Source organism: Osmerus eperlanus, chromosome 11 (genome assembly GCF_963692335.1).
Source record: "Osmerus eperlanus chromosome 11, fOsmEpe2.1, whole genome shotgun sequence".
Taxonomy (NCBI): domain Eukaryota; kingdom Metazoa; phylum Chordata; class Actinopteri; order Osmeriformes; family Osmeridae; genus Osmerus; species Osmerus eperlanus.
Genome location: NC_085028.1, coordinates 9738593 through 9752362, shown reverse-complemented (window position 1 = coordinate 9752362; position 13770 = coordinate 9738593). Strand labels below are relative to the sequence as shown.

At 50.5% G+C, this 13770-nt stretch overlaps 1 protein-coding gene across 1 annotated transcript in view; it reads right to left on the bottom strand.

Annotated features, from left to right (window-relative positions):
* bcas3 (BCAS3 microtubule associated cell migration factor) overlaps positions 1-13770 on the bottom strand; it is a 196725-nt gene that overhangs the window by 110272 nt on the left and 72683 nt on the right. Inside the window, exons 18-23 of the mRNA XM_062473142.1 lie at positions 11099-11223; positions 10571-10736; positions 9934-10034; positions 4096-4196; positions 637-833; positions 391-488 (exon numbers count right to left, since the gene is read on the bottom strand). Of these exons, the coding sequence (XP_062329126.1) occupies positions 391-488; positions 637-833; positions 4096-4196; positions 9934-10034; positions 10571-10736; positions 11099-11223 (788 nt within the window). The remainder of the gene's footprint in view (positions 1-390; positions 489-636; positions 834-4095; positions 4197-9933; positions 10035-10570; positions 10737-11098; positions 11224-13770) is intronic.

The following is a 13770-nucleotide window of genomic DNA, read 5'->3' as shown; positions in this document are numbered from 1 at the left end:
AGGAGAGCAGGGGGCCGGATGGGAACAGATGGGTGGAGAGGACCATAACCTTGTCGTGGAGCAGGTACTCCCTGAGGCCTGGGTTCTGCTGCTCCCCACCAGGAGAACCTCTCCCCACGACACGCCTCGTTCCAAGTAGGAACCCTGTCTTGCAGCGTCACCAAAGTATCACCAAAAGACCGATTTAACGACCCTCATGGTGCACTGGGACACAACGGCGGCAGTTCCGTCAGATCTCACTGGCTCTGACAACCACAGGAGGTTGAGGTTGAACCCAAACTGAACAACTGCTCAGAACCCAGATCTGGTCCATCCAGTCAAAGAACGGATTTCCTTGTCATAAAGTACAGTAGAGATACCAGAGTAGAGTAGAGTAGACATGTATCCTACCAGATCCGGTATCGATGGCGTTGGACTGTCCTCGACGCTCAGCGACGATCCTTGAGGCGCCGGGCATGCTCACTGGCTCTGAACGCACCGGCTGGATCCTACACGCACACACGCACACACACACACTCTCAATTCTGCTTCTCAATCTAATGTTGATCGGTCCGCGTGTTAGGTGGTCCTAATCACCTCGCAATCCCCAAGTCCTCTACCATGCAGGATATGTCAGCGGTGTCAGCGGGGGCTTACCTGAGGCTGTGCAGGTCCAGGTCATCCGTGTCAAAGTCCAGCAGGGGCTGCTGGGTGTCAGTGGGCCCGTGGGACTGGAGGACGGAGGAGGAGGAGGAGATGACCGTGGTCTGGCCGGATGGGTGGATGGTCTTGAACTGGAACTGGGGGCCCATCCAGAGCCGGCGGTGAGGCCCGGTGTGGGTCACGATCTCCACCTGAACAGGAGAGATGAGGGCGAGGTGAGATTAGCATGAGCGTGCTGGCTATTCTCAGCCGGCCACTGGAGCAGCATGCATTCCAACGTGAGGCGTGCAGACTTCCTTTTTTAAAGACATTCTTTGATGTCTTTATGTTTACTGACCATTAAATAATTGGTCGCTGCAAAACTGCCTGTTAAACCTTGGAGCCAGTATGCTGGGAAAGCAAATTCCCGCTAGCGCTTCAGTGCAGGACTATAGCGGCTAGCGTCCTCACATGCTCCCTAGCCAATGTCAGGACACAGCCCCATCCTCCTTATCCCCCAGAGGACGTGAGCAGGGGACACGAGAGGGAGACACCGCCATTTTTGTGTTGACGGTATCAGTGTCAACACCACCCTGGTTACACTACAGTCCAGGGATCAACCCAGGCTCGCGGGCCAGTCACTTGCCAAGACAGCGGATCGGAGGAACAGGAGGAGACGGGGGAAATAGAAAGAAATGAAAAGACAAGAGTGACAAGAGAGGACAAGAGGATTAATGGGTGAGCCAGAGTCAATGTGACATTAGCTCCATATTTCGCAGAAATGGCACCAACGCCATTAGAGTCTGTTTAAGCTCCAAGGGACTTGAGGGGGTGGGGGGCAGTAATGTTGAATGACGGTAACAAAATTAATAAATAAATAAATCACCCAACAGTGGAGGGGGGTGGGTGGAGGAAGGCGGAGGGACCGGGCTGGAAAATGATCACGACGAGACTACTGTCCTTCCCACTGGATATCTCCAATTCCTGCCTCATCTGTCTCACTACCACGACTAATCCCTTCCACTCCGCCGCCCTCTTCCTCCTCTTCCTCCTTCCGCTCTCCCTTTCCAAACTCCCTCCTGCACTTAACACGGCTCTCGTCGGCTCCCTCTTCACCTTGCGTTACATTATTTCACACACACACTCACTGACGTCCCCTCCCCTTCCTCCCCTCGTCGCTTCTTCTCTGTCTCCTTCTCTGCCCCCCCCCAGCATTTTTAGCTGTGAGGCATCAACATCCAAGTCCAGGGTGACAGCTTATGGTCTCTTAATACAGTTGTGTGTGTGTGTGTGTGTGTTGTCCATCCCAGGAGGTCTGGATGAATTAGACCCAGATATATTTTTTTTTAAAGGCTTGTCACATGCTTGTGTGTATGTCTGCATGTACTCTAGCTTGAGGATGCATGTGATTGTGTGCATGTACACGTCCTCGGCTGTGTGTGTGAGTGCGTGTGTGTGTGTGCCCTTCGCCAGTTGACACCATCGGTGTCGCGCCCAGCCCCAGAGATGAACAGATGCCAGCGAGCTCTCTTGCGGCAGGGTCTAGGGGCCAGATGTTTGCCTCTCCTCTGCCCTCCTGTCGCGCTGGGCTCGGGACATACTGCGCTCTCGTCACACTGACGGCACTCATCGCCCACAGTGCACGGCTCACAGAGGGGCTAGGGGACAGGCCTTTTCACGCGACGCAGCGCCCCACAATGACACTGAAACTCGGGGCTGTGTCAGAGAGAGACAGTGGTCCCACTAAAAAGGCGGTTTGGGATGAGTCGGTGGCGTGAAATTGATTCCGTTCCAGACGTGGTGAGGAGCAGAGCCACATGCCTTCTTGCAGACCAACCTGCAGTGGCCGTCTGAACCGCTGGGTGTCAGGAGGCAGACTTGACAGGGCCAATGAAAGATGCAGCGTACGGGGGGGACTGCTGGGGGTACAGGGAGACACGCTGCTAGGCACCAACATCGCCTCGGAAAAGGTTCAGGGCCAAAAGGCAGCTTGGAAAACACGTCCTGAAGGTCACAAACATGAATGTGATTACGAGGCTGATCAATTCCCCCCCCCCCCAACAGCGAATAGCCCTTGATAATCCAATGAAGAGATAGCCCCAGTGACATGATATAATGACATCCACAAGGCTGTGCTGTCTGCTAATTCAATCTAGCCATTATCATCGTATACATATTTAGTATTTATCTAGCAGACTATTGTGAGGGAGAGTGGAGGAACGGGGGGGATGACCTGGAACAAGGCGTGTATCTGTAATGGATCAAGAAACCGCTGCTCTATGTTTAGAGTCTGAGTCTGGTGTTTTTCATTCGAATGGCAACAAGATGGCCGGAGAACAGGGGGGCATGTCAATGTGAGGTGGAACTCCAATTAATCAAAGGCAGCCATTTTGTGACAAGTCGAAACAATCAACATTCCTCCAGCTTTCAGACTCTTGTACTGTACAATAACCAAGTGCTAGGGTAAACAGTTTAAGGACAGCATCCTTCATAGCACACCTACATCACACATTATCTCTAGGAGACAGATGCACAAACAAGGTATTTCCAGGACACAGCTATTACACCTGTTCCAACACTGTGGCTATGTTGGTCCTTGTTATATTGGTAGTTAAGGTTGTGGTGATCACTGGAATATACAGTTTATAGTATACAGTCAAATGTGTTGCAATCAAAAGGGTACTTTCTAAAAGTATTTCCAGGCAAGCTTTACTAGTTTTGGTGAAATGGACAGTATTGCTCCCGGCTAAAGTATCATGGTGAGGACCAACCACAGCATTCTCCTCCTAAGTGGACCACATTTTGACCGATCAATTATGTATGCCAAGAAATTATTAATGGTTAAAAGTGTGACTGTTACTGGCAGACTTCAGACTTGAGAGACATGAAAGTTAACCCATATGGAGATGGAAGCTTCGAACATCTCTTTCTCCATCAAATCTTGCCATTTAATCTAGAATGTTTATATGAGATCAAATGAAATCAAGTTTCAGGTGGCCACCGTGGTGTTGCTGAAGACAGAGTCAAACAGTGAATAAGCACTTACGTAAGACTATAGAATACAATATAATTCATGTAAATATAAAAAATCTGGACAAACAAGGTTTATTAGGATGAGAAAAAAAGAGTAAAGTGATTACAAGAAATGTGTTAATCAGATAACGCTGTCTTAAAGTCACTGAAAGCTCCCAAATGAAACAACATGGGTGCAAATCTGCAGTTTTCATGCTCCAGTGTAATGTTCCAGTGAGGGTGACTGAGGCCAGTCGGGCAGTGCCAGTCGGGCAGTGCCAGTCGGGCAGTGCCAGTCGGGCAGTGCCAGTCGGGCAGTGCCAGTCGGGCAGTGCCAGTCGGGCAGTGCCAGTGCCAGTCGGGCAGTGCCAGTCGGGCAGTGCCAGTCGGGCAGTGCCAGTCGGGCAGTGCCAGTCGGGCAGTGCCAGTCGGGCAGTGCCAGTCGGGCAGTGCCAGCCTCACCTGCGAGAGCCACTCCTCATCCTCCTGCCCGCTGTGGTCCGATGACAGGCTGTCGTAGGACTCGTGGCGTGTGATTGGCCCAGGGCTTCCAGGGGGGACCTCTGCGGACACAAACCCAGACCAGGGACAGTGAGTGTACAGGTGGGGTTTGCTTCAGTGAGGGGGAGTGTCATGGTGAGTGGAGGGGTAGGACCCAAATGCAAGGGAGTACGCAGCCATGTCGAAAACAAGGGGTTTATTATCAAAAACGGGAAACAGATAGGGTACTCACAGGGACATGGGTAGTAAGGACAAGACAAAGACTGGACACAAAACAGGAACCTAAATACAGAACCAAACAACACACAGGTGGACACAATGACGCTAACGAGAACAAAAAAAAAGGTGAAGACAATGACAGGGAAACACTAGGGCAGGGCAAAACCAAAAACAACAGGGTGGCACGGCTGTGGCCGTGACAGAGAGGTTTTTTTGCAGGGTGGAGAGGGTTCAGAAAGAGAATGAGAGTGGGAGAGCAAAAGAGCTTAAATGTGTATCTTTTGCACTCGCACGGCCGAGTGAGAGGGGGAAAGCGAGGCAAAAGGCCATGTGGGCATATGCGTGCCTGGGTGTGTGAAAGAGCATGTGTAAGTGTGAGTGAGAGAGAACATGTGTGTGTGTGCGCCCGTGTGTGTGAGGCCCGTCAGCGGCACAGCATAGTCAGAGAGAGAGAGATAGAGAGAGGGAGAGACAGAGAGGGAGAGAGAGAGCAGCAACGTCCAGACAGATGGAGCACTTGCAGGCTTGAATAAGCAAGCGTGGAGAATGAGGCCTAATGTGCAGAATCAGTCCTTTTCTGCTGCCACCTCGGGGGCTTCGCGCCGTGCCTCTGCGGTGGATTAGTTTAACGCGGGAATGGCTAATAAAGTTGTCAAGTTCTCATCTGGAGCGCACAAGGCACTGCTGTCTGTTTCCCCTCTCTCACTCACTCTCTCTCTCTCGCGCTCTCTCTCGCGCTCTCTCTCGCGCTCTCTCTCTCTCTCTCTCTCTCTCTCTCTCTCTCTCTCTCTCTCTCTCTCTCTCTCTCTCTCTCTCTCTCTCTCTCTCTCTCTCTCTCTCTCTCTCTCTCTCTCTCTCTCTCTCTCTCTCTCTCTCTCTCTCTCTCTCTCTCTCTCTCTCTCTCTCCTGCTCCCTTTCCCCCTGGTGTTTACCTCTGGTGTTTAATCCATCTCTCCTCTTGATATCTTTAATGTTCTTTCTCTAGAGTGCAAACCAGGTGTTCAGACACTCCAAGAAGGCATGGTGTCAGTTGGGCAGGACACGAACATCAGCGCTAAAACAAACTGTCGTCTGACACTACTCGGCAACTGGAATTCACTTCGCACCCTCCCCCTCTTTTTGATATCCTAATCACGGTGTGCACACCTGCTCTAGTGTGTGAGTGTGTATGGGTGTGCGTATCTGGGTTCTATCGCGGCCACAGTAAGAGAAGGTGGGGGCGGGGGATAGGTTCCTAGGCAGACCCTTTGATACCCTCATGTTGCTCTCTAATGGGGAGAAGAACAAAGCAGACTTGTGTTACTTATTAAACAAAATCACAACTCCACCCCCCCGCCTCCCCCCCCATCCTTCCTCCTCCTCCTGTACTCCCTCTCTTCTCCACTCTTGCTCTCTGACCCTTGGGGCCAATAGCTGTTCCCTAATTAATTATTGATGCTTTCGAGCAGTTGCTGGCTCGCTGGATCGAGTTTCCGTAGAGCTGGGGAAGAGGATGGGAGGAGGAGGGCGTTAGGGGCGTGGGGTTGGGCGATGGTTCATTGGCCTGGGAGTGAGAGCTGGACAGGCTGAGGAGGGGGGGCAGTGGTCATCCCCAAGGGTCAAGCAGAGACAGGCCAGTGTGTTGGTACTGTATGTGCGTGGTGGGGAGGAAGTTACAGTGTGTGTCTGTGTTTGTGTGTGGGTGTGTGTGTGTATGTGTGTGTGTGTGTGTACACCTTTATATGTGTCCGGATGGACAGCCATTGTGTCTAGCCTGCTTTTACAATGGTCATTACTGACTCTAAAAGGAAATAAGTCAACGTCATGTGATCACAGGGGTCAGGGAATCTTGGAGGGGCTCATATATGAGTAAGCTTACGTTTCACTTTCTTTGAAAATATAGCAAAAATATAGCTCAAACATGAGTGAAAAACAGCACACTCAAATTATGAACATATTTCTGTCTAGTGGCGACGCAAAAATAAACACTCCTTAATCAACCTGAGATGACTTAATTGCATAAGTGATGGTTGACGGCAAAGATTACCATCTAGGATAAATCAGGCGTAGTTCTCCTACGAGCCCCTTCGCATATACAACAACGCTCCTTGTTGACACGGGACACAAATCTGATTGGTGTTTGTCTTTTGAGTCCCACCCTGATCTGCTAGCATGGCTTAAATCAACATTCAGGAAACAGTCGGTGGCACTGTCTGCATCAATGAGCATCTGTTCATGAGCTCCAATAGGAAGTGCTTGTTTTGTTTCTTTTTCTCTGTCAGTGGACCAGGACACCATGCAGGGCTCCAGGCCAGGGAAAGAACAGGCTGCACTCCAGGTGCAGCAAGTGGAACAAGAACAAAGCGTGGCCGGCCGGCCAGGTATTGATTGGGACTGACCTCACCCCCTGGTCAGGGGATGATCTCCTGGGAGAGATAAGGGTTAACGATCTGAAGGAGACCGGGAGGGGGGAGGGGGGGGGGCTGCCTTATTGTCTGGCCTGTCCCTTCCGTTCCACCTCCATCTCTCCCTCTCTCTTTTCATCCTCCTTGAGTGGCAGCAGACAGGTGTGCGGCGTACATCACCATGGTAACTTGATTGACGGCTTCCCTCGTTCAGACAATGCTCCTCTTCTTCATCCTCGGCGCTCTCCTTAGAAGCAGACCCAGCCATGGCGCCAAGGTTTCTCTTTACCAAACACCCATTGGTCCAAACCTCCTGGCCTCGGCCCCTCTTAGGCAATTAGAGCTATTGACGAGCCAATGGCGCGCCGTCAAGGGGCAGAAACCTCAAGAGACAGGCCAGTCAGCCTTCACAATTAGTACATTCTGATGGGTAAGGGGAGAGACGAGGGCCAAAATGCACCTCTGTCACCGCCACAGCAGCTCAATGGAGCCAGCCAGAGAGCCGGGCGGTAAATTATTCACTGCTTGTTTACCTCGGCAAAATGTTGCGGCCGAGGAAGGAGGTGTCTGAATACATATTGCGGACGGCTTCGCAAACATTGCCACCAGGCTTTCAGAAGAAAATGTTAAATGTGGAAAAACAAGCCGCATGTTTTAAGAATGAAATATGGAGCAAATTAGGTTAATAAAAAAACAACCTCACATTCCTCAAAAAGTATACCTGTGTTATTCTAAGGAACAAACTGCTGTTTGAAATTGAACTCCAACACCTCCGGCTTTATGAAATGGCGCCATTCATTCTATTTTCGACTCCTGGGCAATTTCAGGAAGAAAAAAAGAGTTATTTCTCTTCACTGGCTGATCAGCCCATAGTTAGGAAGGATTCCCTGAGCACTCAAAGCTGGACTGAAACAGTGTTTATGAAGCCAGCTTCTCTCTTATCTCCTCTACATCTGTGTGTGTTTGTCCTTGTCCTTATGCTTCCCCGTGTATGTGTGTGTGTGTGTGTGTGGACCTCTGCATTTGTGTGTGTGCATGCCTACTCCAGTGTGTGTGCGTGTCCCTGTGTCTCTTCTTCGTGTGTGTGTGTGTGTGTCTACCTCTTATCATCCTCAGCAGTGCTGGAGCAGCGGTGTGTTTTTCCCCCGGTCTGAGCGGTGCCAGGGCCCAGGGCAGATGGACAGGTGGAGATAGTGACCATGAAGTGGCGCCACGGCTGCTTTTATCACCCGCCCCGAAGGCTCCGGCTGGCCTGACCCCGCGCTCCCCGCATGCTGCATATTTAATCAGCCGGGTCATCCAATATAGAGCCGCGAGACTGGCCGCCCGTCAATCACCTCGCAACTCAGCCTCCCCGGCATATCCTTGAAGAAAGTTCCGCCCCGGCGGAAGACGTAGGCAGGGGCCGGCAGAGGGGGCTTTGGAAGGGTAGATGATGTGCACGGGGTAATGATTGGTGTTGCGCGGCGCACCGACCCTCTCTGTGTGTCTCGCTCTCGCTCTGCCGTCTCGTGGTGTCTCTCTCGCTCACGGCGTTATCTGGAGACACTTTCACCTTCTCCATTTCCCTCCTTGTCTTTCCGTTTTCCCTATCCCTTTCTCCTTTTCCCCTCCGTCACACGCTCCCTCCCTCGTTGTTGACGCCGGGGTCACATCGGCTATGTAAACGAGACCCTGATAACGTGGTGTGTTTTGTGGGTGGGTTGGGAGGGGGGGGGGGGGGAGGAGGAACGAGGGGGAAGGGTCCGTCTTCTCATCCTCCATAGCGCCCTGCTCTTTATGCTTCACCGGAGCCCAAGAACATAGGTCCGTGCTGTGGCGTAAATCGTCCCTCGGGTGGAATGATTTCCGTGCCTGGATCGCGCCTCCTCCTGTCCCTCCTCTTCCTCCTCGGCTCAGCCCGCCCTGGAGAGTGGATGACCTGTTCCCTGTTGTGATACAGGATGTTGGAAATCGTCCGCCCGGGTGCAGAGATGGAAGGTGGCATGACTCGGCGAGCCGTGGTGTGCAGGAAGGAGAAGCTGGCCTGCGGGGTGATGGCAGGAGTACAAGTAGCGAGACGCGTGTTTACAGAACCGGACAATTATGCGCATATCCTTGTGACCTCCAAATGTATTGGAGGGGTTGGTGCCACTCGGGTGAGATAATAGGGACGATATTTCGCTTATTGTTAATTGGATATAAATGTTAACGCAATGAATCTCGCATTGCGCTCCCTACTCTGCCCCTATCGCTGATACGAGTCACACGAAATCAAGTGCCCGTGCCCGTCACACCAACATGCCTTCATCGCTCTGACACTAGGAAGGCTGTTAGAACTAATTTGAGGAAAATCTCTTACCCGTTAGGCCGCGAGGGGTCGGGGAAGCGAGCGGATGTGAGTGGAAACAACCAGGGGTCACCCCAGAGCCCTGTCAGGAGCTAATTATCGTCTTAATGTTTGTGATTATCCAGCTAGCGCAACAACGCCGACTTATTTCAGGGGATGGGTTGCATGTGTGGCCATCCGTGTGCACTCTGTGTCGTCCGTCCCCCCCCACCCCCCCTCCCTCAGGAGTGGCCTTTTCGGATGTCAACCTGAAGTGCTTTCTGCTCTTTGTACTTTGTTATCTAATTAGAGCTTCCGCTAATTGGCGAGGCCTGAATGGCTGAGGCTGCGTAGCGTCATGCTAAAGTGTCCAGGAGGGGGCACAGACGCGGAGGCAGCGGCGACCGAGGGGCTCGGGTCCCGGGGCGCCGGGCTGAACGGAAGAGCCGATAGTTGCGTCTGATAGGGGGGTCTGAGGCCCTCACTTCAAATGCGCCGAGATGGCTTATCTTTCTCGGGGGACCTTAAAAGGGAGAAGGAAGTAGTGGCTGCTGACTGAAAGCATCCCTGCTCAGCATGTGGCACCAATAAGAGGGTGAAGACAATCTCCCACTGAGAGTAAACACCATAAATCAAACAGGGCATGCTCCAGCGCCCCCCGGGCTCTAATGGTACACACACGTAAAGAGTACATGTATACACGCACGCTCGGAACACGCACACAGCAGAGGACGCTGCATACCCACACACACACACACACACACACACACACACACACACACACACACACACACACACACGAGGGCAGGCGCATACATCCAAATCTACGCCGTCTCTCTGTCCTTCTTAGGCACATACACGCACGAGCGAGTATTGGTAAGCACTTACGTCCAGCCAGGAGGTACTGGTAGTACTGCACCAGGTCTGAGGCCTGCACCAAGGGGTGGTTGGTATTGAACGGTGGCTGGAGCTCGTTCCACTGCGGTGTCCTGCCCCAAACAAACGCACAAGTCAATTTGTGGAGAAGCGAACATCAGACGGCCCAGATGTATGGAACATGTCCCCCTGCTGGGCTAAAATGGACCCCCCACCCCCCCTCCACATCAGTTCATGTATGTAATGTGTCTCTGCAGTGCATACTGAGCACCATGTGTGCTGTCCTACAGTACATCACGTTTGATCACAGGAAAATATGTTGTGGCATCGCTTCATTGGATCCTTTCCTTTGGCTTCCGTGGAAATGTCCGGTATCCTACATAATTACCATTGCATTGCTGCAAACTATTTAAGACAATATGTCAATGTCAGGGGAATATGCTGCACATAATAGTACTGCAGACAAACTCACCCTCATGCAACGTACAATGAGTAGTTGTATATGCTTTCTATAGATGTATTAACATTGAAGTAAATGTCAAATTAAACTTCCAGGAACTAGTGTGTTGAAAAGTAAATGCAGCGAGTTGGCTAGCATGTTGTAGACCGTTAGTGAGAACAGGAGGTGTGTTGGCAGTGAGCTCTGTACCTTGCTAGCGTCCAGCAGGCGCGTGGACAGGTGTTGAGCTCCAGAGGTGTGTCGTCACTGATCTTCTGCGCCGTGCTGATCGGCCGGGGCTCCAGGACGTGCTCCACCAGGTTGCCGTAACAACTAAGGATGTAGAGGGAGTCGACCAATGACTGCCTGGATTGGTCTGTTGACGGGGGTAAAAGGGTCAACGTTCACAGGTTTCAAGGTTAGTCCAATTCTTAAAAACAACACTTGATGTTGCAAAGGAAAACATTACCTTGGTTCTTTTCAAAGAAACATGGGGGATAATTCAGCAAGGAACAACAGAACTGTGGAAGGAATCCAGTGTGGCTCTTTCTAAAGGCAGTAAAACATTAACAGAGGTCGTGTCCCCACCATTTAGCATGTCGTTATGACTTAACCCTGGTGTTTTGACTGGTTGAGAGCTCGGCTGTTTTGTAGTGACCTTTGGGTTGCGTCTACGCAGGGGGCCTGAGATGGGGTAAACACACTGTTACGACCCCAAACACACAAACACACACACACCTTTCTCCCTTTTCATGTTGGGGTTGGTGATGAACCAGGAGCGAGAGGAGGCGAATATAGCGGCTACACAGAACTCCCCTCCGCTGGACTTGCTAGGAGAGATCTGAGGTGGAGGCTTGGCTTTGCTTTAAAGAGAAACAGAAAAGAGGGGAAGAGAGTGGCTGAGTATAAAAGCCTAGAGAAGATAGACCAGAGGGCGGCTTGTTGAATAAGAACAAGCTGTGGCTGAGAGTTGGCTGAGTTGAGGATGTATTTCACAAGACTGATGTCAATTATTTGGACCCAACTTTTTCAAAATGAACACCACGACATCTGTGAACAAAAACCGGGCAAACGTTCACACAATTACATCTCATGCAAATTAGCAACAGAAGCGGAAAAAAATATATCAATATATTTAAAAACAAATACAACTTGACAACCCCAAAAAATATATGCATAATGCAAACTCAAATCTCCCTATTTCTGGTTTAGACCCATGATTTATGTGTAATATTCAGCTGATAACCAAAAACAGACAGCTACGAACTTTAATCCTCTGAAAATGTCTCTGATTTAATTAGGAGCAATACACTTTATAACCTTCATCATCCTTTACCATGTAGAAATCTGAAAGAGATTACGTGGACTGTGTGCATATGTGTAAGTGATCATCATCCGTGATCAGGAGTTCAGTTGAAGAGGATGTCGATGTGGCATTGGAAAGCCTGTCTAGCACATGCCCCGAGTTGATTACATCCTTCCTTTTCTCATACACACAAACCACGACGGGCTGGGATTTTATGTACTGTGCTGTATTAAGTGAGTGTGTATTATTTTCGTGAGTGTCTGCGTGTGCCTGTGTGCATACATGTAATAAGTATGAAAAGACAAACCAAGAACACAAAACACACCAAATTAAACCGATACAAATTTCAGTGAATGAGGGTGACATAATGATTATCACTTGCTCAAACATGTGCCTTGACTGCTAGCCCTCCAGCTGCTTTCCTCCAGCCTCACTTTGAGTTAGCCGTTGGAGAGAATTTATTGGTAGTTATTGGATTATTCAGCATGTCAGGACCGTTTGAATGAAAGTGAACGCAGAAATGGCGCTCTGCTGTGATAGCGGGCTCCCATATGGAACTGATCAGAAAACGGTAGCTCAAATCTGGTATTATTGTCCGGCATCGTAACCGACCTGGACAGTAAAACGCAGGCCCAAGCGCTCAGCCAGCACACAGGGTCGGAGTGAGGTAGTTCCACACGGTCCCAAAGGGGTGGTTAACCTTGACCCAGGGAAACCTCCCAAATATATAGGGCTGCACGCACTCGCGCGAGCCCTTGAGCACGTGTGCATGCATTTACACACAGGAAAGACCTCTCATTCATAAGCAGACAAGTGGAGAAAGAAACAGACATCGATGATGTGAGGACATGAAAAAACGAATCATACAAAAAGAAAGAAATTATATATTATTATATAAAGTCTATTCATTACATTGGTGTTCTCTACAGCTTCTCTCTCGTACGGAGTGGCTCTGTGGACTGTCCAGTAGTTGAACTGTGCCTAGCAGCCCCTGCCTGACACACTAATAGGTGTTGAATGACCTGGTGCCGGCATGAACTCTCACTCCTTCGCTTCCCTTCAAACTGTCAGCAGCTCGTAAATTACTCCCACGACGCAGGAAGATGTTGATATCTTTGTTTAGCTGACACTATGCGAACAAGGGATGAGGTAGGGGAAAAGAAAGGCCCCAGACAAGGTCTGGGACGTGTATTTATTAGTGTTGGATGTGGGGTAGGGGTGAAGGGAAGGGGGGACTGAATGACCAAATATCTACAGTAAGCTGTGCCTGTGGAAGGAGATGGAGTGAGAGATAGGCAATGGTCAGGATATTGCCTTGGCTAACGCCAGGGCGCTTCTTTCTCCCACTCCTTCCCTCCTCGGGTCTGTTTGTCTGTCAGCGTCTCCAGGAGATACACTTCTAGACAAACACAGAGGATATCCAGAGGTCAGGCGGCGCGGAGGATGACTGCCCTTCTCACTCCTTTTCTTTTCTTTCCTTTCATTCGTTCATTTCTCTCCAGCTCCTTCCTGTCTGTATCTCTCGTGTCCCAAATATAACATCCATTCTTCGGGGTATTACTGATGTGGTGAAGATAGAAAAGTCAAATAATGTAAAAAAAGCCAAAGAAAAAAAATGATCTAGTTTAAAGGTGGTGAATGGTCGGGGATCGGGGGACTGTGGTAACTGGGAGCCACAAGACATCGTGTACCCCCACTTCACTGCATCGTGTACCCCCACTTCACTGCCCTTCAGAGAGTCTGTGGCTGTTTGGGGGGGGGGGGGGACTGAGGGGGAGATGGAACCATATTCTCATTTGGGCCGAGGGGGAGTGCCACAAAGTCTGGGGTATTCTTTGGTGAGGTGTTTGATCCTTCTAAGTCTCCCGGTGTTCTCTCTCCGTTGCTAGAAAACATGTGAAATCCTCAAAGCCGTGTGGTCAAGCCGGTTTCAATAACCCAGGAAACACAAATCCTGTTCCAGAGCAAGCTGACGTCGGTTCTTCGTGGGGTAAAATCACCGGCTGACGAATTTGCCACACGGCAATGTGTGCGGTGGAACGGAAGATATTTTATCCCACTGCTACCCTGTGTTGTCTTTGGACAGAGTCTGGGCTCGAATAAT